The 16,924-nt window shown below is 50.5% G+C and overlaps 5 protein-coding genes across 5 annotated transcripts; 1 reads left to right on the top strand and 4 right to left on the bottom strand.

Moving 5' to 3' along the window:
- Positions 1-123: 123 nt before the first annotated feature.
- Positions 124-699, bottom strand: UCRPA7_4097 (hypothetical protein; the record flags this gene model as incomplete). Its single annotated transcript, XM_007916671.1, has 2 exons — positions 124-582; positions 634-699. The coding sequence occupies 2 exons, from the start codon at positions 697-699 to the stop codon at positions 124-126; spliced, it is 525 nt and encodes a 174-aa protein (XP_007914862.1).
- A 2,089-nt stretch (positions 700-2,788) lies between these two features.
- On the bottom strand, positions 2,789-3,843 carry UCRPA7_4096 (putative ribosome biogenesis protein brx1 protein; the record flags this gene model as incomplete). Its single annotated transcript, XM_007916638.1, has 3 exons — positions 2,789-3,372; positions 3,432-3,649; positions 3,722-3,843. The coding sequence occupies 3 exons, from the start codon at positions 3,841-3,843 to the stop codon at positions 2,789-2,791; spliced, it is 924 nt and encodes a 307-aa protein (XP_007914829.1).
- A 677-nt stretch (positions 3,844-4,520) lies between these two features.
- UCRPA7_4095 (putative ras gtpase protein) lies at positions 4,521-5,421 on the bottom strand (the record flags this gene model as incomplete). Its single annotated transcript, XM_007916673.1, has 5 exons — positions 4,521-4,651; positions 4,713-4,793; positions 4,849-5,238; positions 5,311-5,323; positions 5,401-5,421. The coding sequence occupies 5 exons, from the start codon at positions 5,419-5,421 to the stop codon at positions 4,521-4,523; spliced, it is 636 nt and encodes a 211-aa protein (XP_007914864.1).
- Positions 5,422-12,001: 6,580 nt separating this feature from the next.
- On the bottom strand, positions 12,002-13,045 carry UCRPA7_4094 (putative peroxin 14 17 protein; the record flags this gene model as incomplete). Its single annotated transcript, XM_007916624.1, has 1 exon — positions 12,002-13,045. The coding sequence occupies one exon, from the start codon at positions 13,043-13,045 to the stop codon at positions 12,002-12,004; it is 1,044 nt and encodes a 347-aa protein (XP_007914815.1).
- Positions 13,046-14,541: 1,496 nt separating this feature from the next.
- Positions 14,542-15,927, top strand: UCRPA7_4093 (putative papa-1-like conserved region family protein; the record flags this gene model as incomplete). Its single annotated transcript, XM_007916627.1, has 3 exons — positions 14,542-15,469; positions 15,523-15,629; positions 15,691-15,927. The coding sequence occupies 3 exons, from the start codon at positions 14,542-14,544 to the stop codon at positions 15,925-15,927; spliced, it is 1,272 nt and encodes a 423-aa protein (XP_007914818.1).
- Between the last annotated feature and the right edge of the window lie 997 nt (positions 15,928-16,924).

The following is a 16,924-nucleotide window of genomic DNA, read 5'->3' as shown; positions in this document are numbered from 1 at the left end:
ATGCAATGCCCCCGTTTTCTGTTGAATTAACGAACACCTGAAACTCTATCTGCAAGGAAAGTACAATCATGAAAGCTCTTGGACATCTCAATCCTCAGCAAGATCTGTTCGACCATCACCCCTTCACAGTTCGTCAGGATCGAGACAGCCTCTGGGCATGGTTACCAGATCAATATCATCACCCAGATTAAGTCCGGCATCATCTCCGGCAAAATGACTCCCCGCTTCTCGAAGGTCGAGATCCTCGTCATCCTCGTCGAGAATACCACCACTCCAATCACCTATCAGACCAACGTAGCCGTTCTGCAACTTGCGCTCTTCTGTGATAGCCCTGATGGCGAAACTCAAACTCTCCCACTCTCTAGAAAGACCCGGATGCTCGATCTTGATCTTTCGAAGGAGACTCCCCTTAGAGAAACGCGTCTCAACAAGCTCAAGGATCTTAGCCGGCGATAGCTTCAACACAGTCTCAACGACTGACTGATTGACATTGATGCCATCGTGCGCAGGATTGATACGAAGACCTGCTGCGGAAGATCCAAAGGCGATTCGATGAGCCTCTGCTTTGGAGATAGACCAGTCCTGGAACTAGTTAATTGGCTACCCACAGGTACAGAGAGTGCGACAACTTACCATGTACTCCAGGACAAACTCTGTAGAGGGACAGATTTTCTGCTCCACAATGATCCGTACAACCATCCACAGGTCATCGAGCTCTAGCAACTCCGTATCTGACAGCTGGCGCAAGAAGCTGCACCGTGGGTCCGAAGAATAGGCCCGGGGGATATAGCGTGGTCGGGGAAGATCACCGTGAAAATAATGTGCGTAGCTCATCCACCGATATAATGCACCGCGAAGACGCTCTGCCTCATGGGCTCCCAGCGTACGGCAGTCAGCAGGATTTGTAAATCGCCAGTTGGTGTAAAGTCTCTCCCACTCCCGTACAACTCTGTGCGTGCTCAGCAACTGTTGTATGCAGTATTTGAGCTGGTTTGAATTGAGATGAATGGTCGTCTCAGACTTCTTATCCGAGGCGTATACCCATCCGGACAACGGCTTGCCTTCGTAGGAGATGTTCCGCCGGAAGAACGATCGGGGGACATGTGTTTCATGCTCGGATGTGGCGACGACAAACTGCAGGATGTCATCAAAAGGGCTAAGTTCTGCCCTGAGAGCAGGCAGAATGACTGCTGCCCAGTTGCTGTCGTATATGCTCTTCAATTTCCTGTTCGTACATGCAAGGATGAAAGCGCTCCTCACGTCGCATTTCTCAAAGATGCTCAGGATTGTCTCAACCGGAAGGCTTATGATACCTCGAGTCGTATGATGATGAGAAACGTATAGTCGCTCAGGCATTGAGAGATGGAGTGAGCTCGGATTATTAGAGTTGAATGCGGCATTCAGAGAGGTAATGCCCCGAGGAAGACCTCGAGGAGGGTTGGCCGGGAGAACGAGGGCCATCTCGATACACTGTAGATATACTTTGAGGCTTGAATGCGACCTGATAGTAGGAGTTTACTGCAAAACAATCAAGTGCCTCTCTGGTCGTTCTTGGTAGGGATCTAGAATATGGAGAGGCGTGAGAGAGCTCTATACGCGTAACGAATTGGCTTGCAAGCGGAGAATGGTAAAAGAACCTGCAACCAGCAATGTTCCCTTTCTAAGTAAAATACTTGTGGGAGGAAGATGAGTGTCGCTATTGTGTTCTACCAAGCGGCCTGACTCTGTGCAATGGTTCTTAGATATATGACTTGTTCTTTGCTTTTAGTGAGTGAGTGAGTGACGGGATGTGGTAAGGGCTAATCCGTACCTATACTCTGTTGTAGACGAAAGTTTGGAAGCAGTGTAAACCCGTAACGATCGCTTATCATGGTGTGCGAGATTCGTACAATTGACAAATCTCGCCGTTAACTTGAGCGATTGACACTTGTGATGTCGATGACTCAAAGATCGAAGGAACAGCAAAGGCGTGCTGTCCTCAGGTCAAATCAGGGTCTCTGAGATGGACTATTTTACAATGAATCTTCCAATCTTCGATCAGAAGAGACTCTTTCCCTCGGCTCAATGCTGTGTTCAAGAGGTATCGTATATTCAATACCAGCTTCCAACAGACCTCGATGACCGAGGCACCAGGTCCTTAAATCAGACAACTTCAACCCCTACGTTGGGGCTATCCAAGGAATAAGAGACGCTGCAAGGCATCGCTCGTGAGAGTTTTGTGGCCATCATCGTGACGGCGGAGTTTGGATGGATTTCTGCCATGTCGTTGCTTTGTGAAGAGGAAGAGTCAGGCGAAGCGCGTCGCAATAGTAGGTGTACACAAATGCTTATAGTTTTCCTAGGTTGGCACGGGTACCTGATTGCAGGGACGCCGCATTAATTGTTCCACCGTCTACATCCCTGTCCAACTCGCCTTAATTTAAGCAGAGCCTTGCATAAATGAGCCTTGTGCACAGTCCAACCAAAGTTGAACCGGACTCTTTAATATACATGTATCGAGCAAGGTGGGCGATCAATTATAGTGGTACTTTTTGTATTTATTTTGGCACAACTCTACATAGAAGCAAATCCGTTTCATAATCAGGTCTTGATGTCGACTGAACACTAGAATGCGTCAAGGCACTTACTTCACTTCAAGCCTCCCAATTCAGAACCAGATACATGCAAGACCTCAATGGCACCCTCAAATATTTCTATGTAGCCTAACGCCATGAATCACATAAACCATGAACTTTCTGGTCACTCAGGGTATAATTGCCATCTTCAGATACAAAAACCAGGTGAACCCTCAAGCAAAGAGCTTCTTTTTAGCCAGCGCGTCCTCCTCGATCACCCGCCCACCGTTTGTTCGCAAGCCAAGATCTCCTCTCTTTGCCAACCTCTCCACCTGCTGCTCTGCTCTAGCATTATGCCTGGTTGACTTCTGTCTCCGTAGATCGGCTCTGATCTGGTTCGGTGAGACGAATTGCCTGTTTTCATAGATAATCGGTCCACCAAAGGAGCCCTCCTGGATGATGATCGGTGTGAGAACGAATCGAGGTCCGATCTCCACGAGGTTGATGTCTGTCTCCGGCTTGCCCGACTTTGAGTGCTTCCGTCGCTCCTCATCTTCACCCTCTCCCTTGGGCTTCTCCACCTCGTTGATTTGGTAATTCCGAATCCAAATCTTTCCGTCGGCGACTGTAAAACCAAGAACATGGTCTATGAATGGCTTTGACTTCCGCGCGCCTTGAGGCACACCGAAGGTGTGGAGGAAGAGCTCCTTGATCACTCGCAGGTGTGGCTCTTTGTCGAACGCAGAATCGAAGGATAGGATGGGTCGTGATCCCTTTAGGCAATTGCCCGTGAAATGAAGCTCCTCCATTGTGTGTACTGAGATAACATTAGCAGGAGCCCACCAGATCTATGCTCCGAGCTCGAGCTCAACTTACGGTTCTGAAGGTGCATCTTTACAGTAGGGCCGTTAGGGACTTTGCTTAACCAAACATAGAGATCCTTTCCTTTCCGTGCCTCGAAGAAGAGTACATTGTTGCAGTTGTAGAGTTCGGCGAGTTCATTTAGCTGATACAGCTTGGACTTCGAGTCGAACTTCGCATCTTTTCTGCCGTGAGGAAGCATTGACGCTAGATCGTTCAAGAGGTGTCGGTGTCTAGATCGCACTCTGTCAGCTACCATGCATCGAGAAACCTCATCACGGGGTTCGCAAGGAAGGAAGCACTACCTGTAGGTGACACCTCTTGATGAGAGGATGAGAACTCTCTGCTTGTTCTTCTTGGCTCCATTGGCCGATGAATCCGGCTTCGTGGCACTGCCCTTTGACAGCGATTTGAATACGGTAGCCATCGTTGGTTGGCGGGCTTGAGGTCGGGAAGAATTGGCCGTTTCCAAGAGGCTTGGTTCGGAGTGCAAGAGGCTGCAGTTTGCGACGGAGACTCAACTTTTGCAAGGAAATTTTTCTGGAGCACGACCGATAAGACGGTGTGGCGGGGCTTATCTTTAATGTGGGGGCTTGACTTTTAGCTGGTCGTGGCTGATGTCTTACGCAGTAATTATCCCTTACTTTAGGGTGTTCGGCAGTGCAACGGCAAGAAGAAACCCCTAACGAGGGAGTCGTGCAACGCGGATATGTGCTTTGTGACCAGGCGCACACGTCTATGAATCAGATAAATAGCTGTTTTCTGGATTCCTTGTATGCCAAGCACTCTCCAATGTCACAATTCTCGTAGCAGAGGCGGTGAACACGCGCATGTATTGGGAATTACTGTGGTTCATTCAACTAAAGCATACCCTTGCCAGAGTGATCGTTGGACTTTGTACCCCAGACAGCCGTACGAGAGATAGGTAGTGGGAGAACACGAGGAAAAGCAAAATAACCCTAATTAGAAATCGTCAAAACGTCCTGATGATACCAGCAGATCCATGATCCCTCCAATGCATTCTCCTGCTGACATGTTCCGGACAATATGTGACGCCATGTGTGAACCTAGCCGCATGACTATGCATCCGGCCCCCGGACAAGCTTAGCAGCATCCGCTCTTCTTCGCGCCGTCGTCCGCCGGCTTGCTGAGAGAAATGTTGGTGCCCGCACCGATGGTGGCCTGGGCACCATCGCCACTGTCGAGAGCCTTGCTTGAAACGATTCGGTAGATCTCTGAAGGGGGTGTCATCAGTATCGATCGAGCAACGACGGATAGGCGGCATGTCAGACTGACCTGTCAGGATGTTCTGGAACGCGAGCTCAACATTGCTGGCGTCGAGGGCTGATGTCTCGATGAAAGACAGGTGGTTCTCGCCTACGAAGTCTTGTCAATATCATTCGGCCTAGATCATGCGGTGAAGAATGCATACTCGCGAAAGCCTTGGCTTCTTCTGTGGGCACAGCTCGTAGATGCCGCAAATCGCTCTTGTTTCCAACCAGCATAATGACGATGTTGGCGTCGGCGTGATCCCGTAGCTCTTTAAGCCATCGTGTGACGTTCTCGTACGTCTGGTGCTTGCTGATATCGTAAACGAGAAGGGCGCCGACAGCACCTCGGTAGTATGCTGAAGTAATGGCGCGGTATCGTTCCTGACCTGCAGTGTCCCAGATCTGGGCCTTGATCGTCTTCGAGTCGACCTGAATGGACCGGGTAGCGAACTCGACGCCGATGGTGGACTTGGAATCGAGGTTGAACTCGTTACGAGTGAACCGACTGAGCAGGTTGGATTTTCCGACGCCAGAATCTCCAATCAACACCACTAAATCATCCTACAATCAGTATGAGGCCGCAGCGAGAAAGCGGGAGCAAGCCTGAGAGGCGAATGGCATACCCTTGAAGAGGAACTGTTGGCAATCACAGGTTAGCGCAAAGCGGCGGGGAAGGGGGGATAGAGGGGAGAAGGGGGCTCGGAGGGACTAACGTCGTATTCGTCGTTGGCCATGATGCTAATTGAATGCGCGAGGCTTGACGATGGAGGGACAGTGCTGAGGGAATGTCGTGAATCTCGGTTGGCGCAGGACGGACGGAGCAAGGTTTGTTAGATGGTGGTGATGCAGCTCGGTTGTCGACGAGGGCGGCTGCCACGGTAGGGTGATTGAAAGGCAATAAAGGACTTGGTGGCTGCAAGGCAACGACAAATGGGTCTAGACGCCTAGAAGATATGGGCAACTCGGGGCTTGAGCTAGGGGTTGTTGGGTGTGGGTGTGGGTAGAGGTACTTAGGTTTAGTGACTAGAGCGACTGGGTTCAACCAGGGTTAGGGTGGTCGTGAGTTGGAGGCGGTGGAACTTGGGCTTTATGATACTGGGCGGGCACCTCAGCAACAGATATCTATCGACAGACGGACTGACGGACTGACAGATGGGTTGATTCCTTTTCTGTTTCAGTGACAGATTCTACTCACACACTCATAATTAGACTACGTGCCCTACAAGTGATTCGGGAATGCCCACAGCCGGGGGCTTTACACCTCCTGGTGATGTTTCAAGCATCACGTGCACTAAGTACTCCAATGGCAGATACCTAGGTATGTCTACTATGTTACCTAGGTACTGGCTACCCAGGCAAGGTTTAGTACCATCTAAGCCGCCATAGTACGTACTGCATGCCTAGTATGTCGCACTCGAGGACCGGCATCCAATTGTTTGTTAGAGCTACCTACCTAGGTAGGTATGTTCTATGTAGTCCGCTGCCTCAGTTGTCAGGCTAAGGCTTCAATGGGCAATGTCGTTCTTCCAAAGTTATGTATCGACCTTTGTAAACAAGGTTAAACGTAGAATGCCATACAACCTGTTCGATCTTCCTGCTGCCTTTTCTCATGAACGAGAAATATCAATCCACAACATGTACAAGCATCGCCTACCTTATGATGTACGTATGAGAGGTACATGGGTGTTGCCAAAATCAACTCTTTTGAAATGCCAGCAGATTTAATTGAAGAACAATGGAGCAGGCGAGTTCTTTGTGATGCCTGACTTCGTACCCTGGGGCCTTGCTTGCTTTTTTATTTGTTTTTGAGTCGAGTTTCCTAACATGCACCTTCCCCCAAAGTGTGCAGGGGTCCCAGCCAAATGGTGACTACCTTTTCTGTATACCCTAGCGAGCACAGTTACAAACAGCTCAACACCAGCCAACATGCCCGTCTCAATAGGTGTCAGCCACAACTTGGAAAGAGCATCTCCATGAGTTTTCCATCCTCATTTTCATTCATGCTCCCTACCTAGTAGGCATGCCTACCAAGGTATCTAGGTAGCTCCTGATCCCCTTCTGGAGGGAAGTATTCTATCGGCCGAATCTCACGTTACCAAGTGCCGTGTCGATTTATACGCAGACACATCTGCAATAGCGGTCTGCTGGTAAACGTGAAAGACGCCAACCGACCATCCTGTCACAATCATCACCCAAGCAACCTCACTTAGAGGCTTTTCTCTCCAGACAGCGAGAGAAGTCTCACCCTTTCTCTTACATCATCCTATTCTCCAGCGATTGTGCATGCAAGCGTGCAGCGCCTTCTTTTCTCATTTAGTACTACTGGCCTCTATTCGTTTTCTTCAGTCGCGTCAATTGTCAACAAAGAGACAATCTTCGCCTCCCATCTCAATAAACATGTCGTCTTTGTAATTTCACTCTACAAGTTCATTGTCAGACAACCATAATTTCCACTTGCCCATGTCCGCTCAGTTGCATCCTGTGGATCTGAAGCGCAGGATTGGTCGGTCGGTTGGTGGCCAGAAAACCAATCACTATGACTGGGAATACGGACATCGGACAGCAATCTGCTTCATGCCCAGCCAACATGGATGGTTATCAGAGCGACATCAGTCTGACCTCAACTATCGAGGACAATGACTCAAACAAAGAGTGGGATGTAGACGATGTGATAGCTGTGGATGATGAATATCCCGAAGAAAACGGCGGTTTCGAAACCCGATATCTGGTAATGTGGACGGGATACGAACTTGGCGACGCCACGTGGGAGCCTGAAGCTCATCTAGATTCGGAGCTGCTGCAGCAGTGGGAGGAGAGAAGCGCACGACGGGAACGAGGAGAAGAGCCCGAATTCGACGTACAGATATGGCGCGATGCTCGGATAATGCTTGACCAAGCAAAGCAGGAGCGGCATCACAAAAGAAATGCAAAGCGCAAAAGGCTGGGCTTGGTGCTCACAGAGCCGATTAAGGACGAGGAAGAGTTCGACCCAGTTCTAGATCCAGCGCAAGAATCTGAATCGGGTGTTGAAGCGACAGAGGAGGATACAATAGTTGACAAAGTCAACGACATCTTGACCTCATCTACTTCTGCTACAGTTGTGAAGCCGGTTCAGCGGCCAGGTATATTCAAGGGCCTTCCAGCTCAGAACTCCTCCGTGTCCAAAAAGAGAACACCCAGTGAGAAGACGCGACAGTCAAGCCAAGCAGCCCAACCTGCTTCTTCTGTCCACAATGCAGCTGCGCGTCCTTCTCAAACACCGCAACAATTATCTCGCACACGGGATACATTGCCATCGGCAACAGGATACCAGGGCACAGCCAGGAAGTCTTCCTCAACAAACGTCACTAGGCCTCTTATTCCACCAAATCAATTTCGAAGTAGTTTTGCGGCCAAATTCGGCGGTGGCAAGAAGATACTCACTGCCAAGAGGAGTATAAACTCAGCTGCTGTCACAGGGAATGTTTTCATAAGCGGCAAAACTAGAAAGCCAAGGCAGAAGCTCGGTGAGGCTATGGTAGATCCTTGCAAAGAACCGAAGGCTTTTCAGATGCGCCGTATTGCTAGAAAGGCTGAATTACAATCCAGAGGCAAAGCTGACGCGGCAGCGCCCGACATCTCTCGCCTGAAGGAAGCCCTTTTCGATCCTACTCACGGTCCACCGCCAAAGAAAACTTCTCGAGATAGGCAGGTACCTGGCAGTGATTCGGGTAGCAGGACATCATCTCTCACGACAGAAATACCTGCCGTAACCCAAGGCAGTGTAGGGTTGATCATGCAAAGCGATAGCTTAGTGACCGGCCAAGCAGCAGCAACACTGAAGGAGAAAGAACCACCCAAAAAGAAATCACGAAAGACAGTGAGATTTTTCGACGCTGATGATGCTTCTTTTGTGGATGAACCCATGCAGATAGATTCTGTATCACCGTCGACCGTCCAAGACGAGATGTCTCCACGAGAAACAGAAATTCCACAAGGGAGTTGCATACCCAAAACATCACACAACATAATACCTCAGAGCCTTTCTCCATCCAAAGAGGAAAACAACCTTCCAAATCGACTCTCAATAATTATGCCTCAGCCGAACATGACTCAAGCCGTGGGAATGGATCTGGTGCTCTATGCTGCGAAGGCGAAGAAAATCAGAGTTCATTTCAATAGTCTTCCTAGGGACTCAACTATCCCTTGGCTGTCTAGTTTTCAGAGTCAAGAAGAAGTTGTCATTAGTCATGAATGTTTTGCGAGAACCTTCATTGAGCAAATTGACTTCTTGCAGGTGCAGAGTATCTGTAGTGGATTCTTGACTTGCAACGAACCCGTTGTAGAACAAATTGCAGACCATCTGAGAGTCAGCTTGTCAGGACTCTTTTGCTTAGAACAAGACTATAATCTCGTCATCTATCCTACGAAGTGTGAAGATTGGAGGACAGAAATCTTCGATCCAAACCCAACTAGTCCAGAAGGCGTGGCTCTGAAGTACGCTTTCTTCAGCTCGCAGTCAGACTTGCGGCTTTTGCTGAGGCCATGTCTCCAGTCGAGCGCGTGCCACATTCAAGACGAATGGAAGATAGAGCACACTGTGAGAGAAAGGCTGTTTCGAACGCTCTTCGGCCTTGAATATCGAGACTTGGTTCTCCACGGACAAAACTCCGATGAAAATGAGAGCAATGTCATAAAGAGCCAGCACACGTTCTATCTTGCATTTCCTGGAGCCAAACAAGAGCTTTGTCGGTCAATCTATGCATGGGTACGCGAAGTCAATCCTGAGTGTAAAGTGTACACGACATATCAAACTGGTGCTTGGATTCCTTTCCTCAATGTGGCTCGTGGCGGCAAGGGTATAATATTGGTTCATGAGGCTCTTGCATGGACTGTCCGACATTTCCCTGGCCTTCACAACATCCTTCGAGAGTCAGAAATCACTATGTGGTGCCTCTCTGAAGCTCTTCATAGCCAACCCATGTATCCGTCTCAACCTGTTGCGCCAACAATTCCTGGGACCATGTCCCTGACTCATCTGTTCCCCCAAGGTCACGCAATTCTCATCACCCCGAGTTTCATGGTCTCAGAGCCAGAGAACACGAAGAACATCTTCGACTGGTACATCAAATATAAGATTGACCTGCCGGCATACAAGCTTGTGACTGCCTGGAACATTCAACACTATCTTCATGCTCTTGCGTTAGACAAGGCTCAGCAATGCGAGAGGCTCACCGATAACCGAGCAAGGAAAGAAATGAGGCAGGAGTGCAGCGTACTGTTTGAAACAGCAGCTGTAGTTAGCGACAAGTTCTTGATACGCGAGAGCCGGACATGGACATACTCAAATTGGGGTGAAGACGACCCCCTCATTTACGCAGATGAATGCATCGATCCCAATGATGAGCAAAGTCTAGTCAACTGGTTCGGATGGTGGTCAACCCTGAGAGCAGACCAATATCGCCATTTCTATGTAATTGGGTCCATGGCCGATGTCATAGAATCGACATCTACAAAGAGGGTTCGGCACCTTCCTATTCCGCAATATGCATCATCCTGTAACAACAATCCTGATGCTATATATGAAAGATCTGTGTCGAAGCCAATAGTCGTCGGGAGCCACATATATGGCGATATGGATCAATCAACAACAGGATCACTGGTCTGCAGTGTCCTACTAAACGACAATGACCACGCTGCCCTGTTCTCGGAGCAGCTGTACAGAGTCGATGAGACAGGAGGTGCTCGGCTTAGAGTGTACGCGTACCCTGTGAGTTGGGCTGACTTACCAATGGCAGACCACTTCGGTGATCACACAGCAGAATTCGCACGGATTAGTGACTGGTTCAACTGGACTCCTCCATGGAATAAACACAACGATGGCCGTTGGAGTCCTTTCAATACATCCATCGGGTTTTTCTACACCATTGTTGACGATTGGGATTCAAGGTTGTTTCCCCGAGGTCGTAAACCAAGGCGTCACCCGTGGGTTGCCATTTATCGGCCTTTCAACGTTCATCTGACCGGGCGCCCCTATACTAAGAGCGAGGTGATTATATGGGATATGTCGGCTGAGGAGAAATTTGGAAACCAAGACCAAGTACATGAAAGAGACTTGACTTACATGCAACGCCAAGTCATTGAATATATTCGTGAGCATGGACCAGACAAAAATCCGAATACACCTCTTCAGCGTGCCTTTCTCGGCGGCTTTCGACTACCGAATAGTCCGTCACGCTTTCCGATTGATGTTACTTTTGCATACTTGAAAGAAACGATCCCGATAGTTGAACAGAGGCTGCCCGGCTGGGATCTCAAGCTCTTACAGGAGGGCTACAAGAGCATAGTATTGGATGGCGGACAGCCCAGTACAACTGCTAGATACAATCCTCGGGCCTCACCAACGCCGCTTGACGGCATATCACATCAGCCTAAACCTATGGAGGTCGACCAACCAGAAGGTTTTTCTGATGACGAGCAGAGCAATACGGTCATATTCCACCCACCCAGAGGCACACAAAAACCGATCTTAGGGAAGAATGTCGCGTCAAAATGTCACAATGACCTGTATGAAAGTGCGCGACTTGCTCGTTTGCGTAACAAGAAGGCAACGACGATGGAATATGCTTATAAGCCGACATTGGAATGGTACGAGCAGCAGAGATCAGAGGGTCGTGGTCATGAGCATATCCATGTTGGAGACTCGGGCACTATTTTCAAAATCCTTGGAATAAAGAGAATTCCGAAGGCCACGGGAGTTTGATGTTCTAGTCTTGTACCTTTCTTAAGAGAAGCTAGTTCTTTTGCAACACCTCTACTCCGAGGAAGAGGATTGTACGATGACGCAACTAGATGCACATTATCATTCGACGAAGGCTACTGTTATACGCATAATAATATCAGAAAGTCTTGATTGTATTCACGTTTCACTATGTAACACCTTGGCCATTTAAATTGCGATTGGTTTACTACCTAGGTTGGGCATGGCATCCAACTTCTTGCATTATTACTTGCACTAAAAGGTGAACTTGTGCCTTGAATAGATATATTACAATGTGTTCAGAGCAAGAGTCTCATCATAAACGTATGACTATTCAGCCATCTAACTCCATGTACGCCATCCGCCTTGGACCGTCCTTTAACTTGAACGATCTCTTGAGCTAACTTGATGCTCCAATTTAAAAACCTAATCCGGCCCGCCTTGGAAGCTTTTAGAGGATATCTACCCCTAAGACAAACAGTTATGCTGCAGCCGGGGCTCACTTGACCTCACACCTCGATGAAGTGATATGTAATCTGGCAGCATGTTTCATCACGCACGACAGCTGAGATCACTTATCGTGCCGACCCGGGGAAGCTTCTTGCGCTCAGAAACACACCCTTCAGCCTTCGAATATTCTCCTTTGCCTTCTTGATCTCATCATCCGGCTCGTTGCCCCTCGACGCCCCATAATATGAGTAGCTCCCGACGAAATCCGTAGACGGTTGCCATGGATATGTTAGCTTGTCGAGGTCCTCGTTGAATGTGTCTAGAATGGTCTTGATATTTGAGAAATCCTCCGCCTCAGACGTCAGATCCTCATTGATGGACCGGATGGAAGCCGTCAGCTCCGCGATCCGCGAGGCTTGCTTCACCACGGTGGACTGCGCCGCGGGTGTTTGCGGTTCGGTGTCGGTAGGTGTGGGAGGCAGAGATGTCTGAACGCCGATATCGCGGTGGAAGAGCTCCGTCGGATCGTCATAGCTGCTAGAGGTGTCGTCCTCGAAGGCATGGACCTCTGCCTTCTTCGTGACAGGGATCTCTGACACCGTGCTCTCGAGCTTCTCATTAAGCTTCTTTAGATTCTGTAGCGCATTCTCGTGGAAGTCGATGCGCGCTTCTGTCAGAGAGTCGACCATCGGACTGACGACATATTTGGTGGTGCCGTAGACCAGGGTCGACAGGCCTGTCACAGCGTAGAGAACGTTGAAGAGACCATTCGCGGTGATTAGCGGCGGAGGCTTGTTTGGCTTGGTGAGAAACTCGGGGTATGTGACAATCGGCGCATGGTCTGTCTTCTGATCGGAGACTATGGGCGCCGATGGCGAGGGCAGTGAGCTCTCGTCTCTCGCAGGTTCTGCTAACGATTGCGCTTGCGCCGGCGTTGATATGCTCTCTTCCTCTAGGAGCTGTTCGATGACATCGTCGCTGAAGCCCTTGCTCTTCAGGAACTCAACCTTCTTCTCGCGACTGGCTTCTCGGACAGAGTCATCCTCCAGGAATTTCCTTGCATGCTCGATGGTGGGCTTGCCCTCGTCGGCTGGGGGGATTGGCTTCTGCGCAACGTCGGCTTGTTGCCATGCTGGCGGCCCTGGCGCCTTATCATCTGAATCGCCCATTGTTACTGAAGCGTCTCATAGGGAATCGTGCCACGAGAGCATCGTGCAAAGAAGCCGAGTGGAGGGCAGGTGTGGAAAGTAGGTTGGGGTGTGTACCGGCGCAGGTGAGCACTTGTGACGGACCTCGGCAGTGGAAGCGGGAGGTTAGTTTCGGGGTAGCATTGACAGCTGTTGTCGCCTGGCAATCCAGGCAGTGAGATTTGCCGCAGATCGAATTCAGTGACTTTTGTACGGATCACGATTTACATTTGAGGTGCAAATCGGCAGTACGACGAGGCTGTAGCCAAAAAGTCGAGCATTTTATCCATATTATATCTATCTTAGATCCTTACTGTTCTCATTGATATCAGACACAAGCACTGAAAGTGCCGGCTTGGAGCCATTCGGCAAGTAAACTCTGCGGACGGTCTGCGCCTTCGGCACTCCTGCAACGCCAGCCTGAGCGCCAGTCTCTCCAACGATCGACAATTTACAGAGGACGGAACCCGCAAAGGACTGTAAGTTGGACGTTTTGTCCATTAATTTGATAGACCTGAACCCACCAGGCAGGGTTTGCTAACTAAGAAGACGATTAAGCGCGGCCAATAAATCCTGCTCTAGAGACACAGCGTGCTGTGAGACGGGAGGCGGCGTCGGACGCGAGGCCACGGAAGGAAAAGCAGATCCAATCACCAGGGCAGGGTCTCACGTCAAATAGTAGGGCAGTCTTGGGCTTGGCTGACAAGCCACCTCTGATTATAGTAAGTCAACTCTGCCTTTTTGTCTTTGTCCACCTCTTCGTAAAAAACATCGCGGGCCATATTCACCATAGTCGGTGTGGCCTCATTCGGGTTGCGGATTGCCTCATTTACTTAGCATCGCAAAACACCCTCCGCCGATTAAATTCTAGTCATCAAGTGAAGGCATAAGTGGGTTGATTCAGGACGTTATAAGGGCGACTTCTGCGATCGGGACAGACAGCAGCGAAGTGAAGAGAGAGGGCTGAGACTTTGGGGCGCGGAGACATTTCCCACGTGAATAGTCCGCGCCATATCTACATTCTCTCACCCCCCCGACGCGGCGGCGGCGTTAAGAGCTCAAGGGCTGAAGTGCGTGCGTTTGTGTGTGTCGCGGATAACGGCTGCGGATTCGCGCTTGCTCGCCACATTTCCCTTGTTCGCTCGCTCGCTCCGTCCGTTGGTGGCCCAGCACCTCTCAGTCTTACCACGTCAAGCTTATTTGGTCCTGGCCATCATCCCTACCTACGCCTACGCCCAGTCATTCCTTCAAACCCCACCTCTATCAAGCCTCAAAATCAGCAGCTAGCAGCATCTCACAATCACCCTCTGGCATCAATCCCAGGCCGGCTCCCCGTGCCTATTGCACCACATCTCCCGGGCTTCTAGAGCATCAAAGACAACACGATGTCATCAAGACCGCGCCGCTCAGCGGCTCAGAAGGCCTCTGTAGCAATCACTGACATGGCCGACAGAGATAACAACACAGGCACCAGCAACATGTCTTCGCGCTCCCGGCGTTCCGCTGATAGCAAGGGCTTGGCCTCCGTATCTCGGGGCCCGCCCTCCTCGTCCCCACAAAGAGGGGAAGATAAGGACCACACCTACCTGACCGTCAAGTTGCCGTCGAGCAAGTTGCGACAGGCAACGGCCAGCCGGACGGGTAACCAGATCTCCGTCGGCGGCGGCCGGGACAGCTACGGTAGCACCAGGCGGAGCGCGCGGGGCGGCAAGAAGAGCTACGTTGTTGAGTCCAGTGAGGACGAGGAGGAAGAGGAAGAGGAAGAAGAGGAGGAGCAGGACGAGATCGAAGTCGGCGGCGAAAGGCTCGACGATGATGAGGATGAGGAGGAGGACGAGGAGATGGAGGATTTGGGCGACGAGGACGCCGACGGTGAGGTCGTTGAGGATGACGACATGGATGTCGATGCTGAGGGAGAGGACGACGACCTGGGAGAGGAAGATGCCGAGGGCGATATTGATATGGACGTCGCCCCGCCTCCCCCGACTATCAAGATCTCCAAGCCCGCGAAAGGAGCTGCTTCAAGCAAGGCCAAGAATGCACCTCCTCCGAAGCGGACCGGCAAGGCTGCTCCTGTAGCCCAGCAGACTCCTGATGATGATGATGACGACGACGATGAGGAGTTGAGCGATCTGGAAAGTGACGAGGATGACGAGGAGATTAACGCCACGATGGACATTGGCGGCGACGAGGATGCTGAGGGCGAGGAAGAAGAGGAGGACGTTGATGCCGAGGGAGAGGAGATTGAGGTCGCAGAGGAGGATGAAGAGGACGATCTGGACAGCGACAATGAGACGCCTGGCGGTGGCAGTCGAGGCGAGACTCCGGACCTGGCCAAGATGACAGTGCGCCAGCGAGCGCGTTTCGAAGAGCCTAACCCAGCCCAGTATCAGGCTCTATCAAACGGTACGTAGGCTACTTTTTCGCCAAGGGATTTTGTTGCTAACATAAGATGTTAGAAATCCAAGCTAAGAAGGTCTTCACTGCTGAGGAGATCAGCATGAGACGAGCGGAGATGGCTCGCCGCAGACGCAACCTGAGCGAGAAGCGAAATGAGGAGGTCAAGGTATGAGAAATACCTTAGCATTGCTTCCTGCACGGCACTCGAGACTAACATACGACACCAGATGGAAACTATCAACAAGCTACTAAAGAAACAGGCGCCCAAGACCAACCGCAAGGCTCAGGCCGCTGGAGATGAGACGCCCGATGTCGATGCCAATAGGCCTAACCCTATCTTCATCCGCTGGATCAGCAGCAAGGAGGGCAGCCGCGTAGCAGTCACCGAGGAAATCATGGACGGTCCTGTTGGTAACGTATTCAAGGCCCATACTGGCAGCAAGATGGTCCAGGAAGTTTCCTAGATCCAAAACATCGAGAGACACTTCACCAACATCGAGGTAGCGCAATGCTGCATGTATCATAGAATCATTCACTGGGATGGCACGCGGGTTTACAAGGCAGCTAAAACAGGTTTTCGCGGTTTGCTTCGGGGTAGAAAAGCTCATAACTCCTGAGACTCGAGAGAGTTACTTCACGTCAGTGAACACAACGAGCTGGCGATCATCAGATTCATTAACAATAATGCATTGTTGAGCACATGTCAGTATGAAATTACTTATAACCTAGAGGTCTTAGAATAAACCGATTGGTTTGACTCTGGCCATCATTTGAAAGCCGTTGTCGAGACGGGCGAGACGGGTTGGACAGCTCTTTACAAATCGAGTGCAAGACACTGGCTTGATCCAGATCGGTTACACTGCATCAAATAATCAAGCTGCGAGCCAATCGCACCTGCAGCTTCGTTTCTTAGCACACGCCTTCCCCCAGGGCGTACTCGCCGCCCCGGACACCGCCATCTGACTCGGACTTGCCCTGAACACGGGGATGGCAAGTTTGCTATTCGATTTGCCTCTTCTGGAGCTTCGCATCTAGTCTGATGATCAAGCAGGTGCGATGGGTGGAATTGAAGCTTACGGGACTACTGAGAAAGCTGGTCGAGGGTGATTTTCTGGCATGTGGTCTATTATTCATCACCTGGAAGTTGCCTCGTGCTTTCCACGCCCAGACACATTGACGAGTCAGGAGCAGCTCCTACCTTGGTAGGCCCGTAGGCCCCGACAGACAGGCGAGGCAGGGCAAGCAAGCACCTCTATTACCTGCGTTATGAGCACTAAGGTGCCTACGGGAAGGAGCCGCCGAACTCCACGTGCAGGCAGGTGCAAATGTACAGTACAGTACAGTACAGTACAGTACAGTCAGTAACTGCAGGATAGGAGTGTCGTGCCTTCCTTCTCAAAAGTCCTGCTCAACTCTCAAGCCCAGAAAGTATAAATATGAGAGAAATCCCCCCGAGTTTTT

The sequence above is a fragment of the Phaeoacremonium minimum genome (assembly GCF_000392275.1).
Source record: "Phaeoacremonium minimum UCRPA7 unplaced genomic scaffold PA7_03_scaffold_324, whole genome shotgun sequence".
Taxonomy (NCBI): Eukaryota; Fungi; Ascomycota; class Sordariomycetes; order Togniniales; family Togniniaceae; genus Phaeoacremonium; species Phaeoacremonium minimum.
This window is presented reverse-complemented; position numbering and strand designations above follow the sequence as displayed.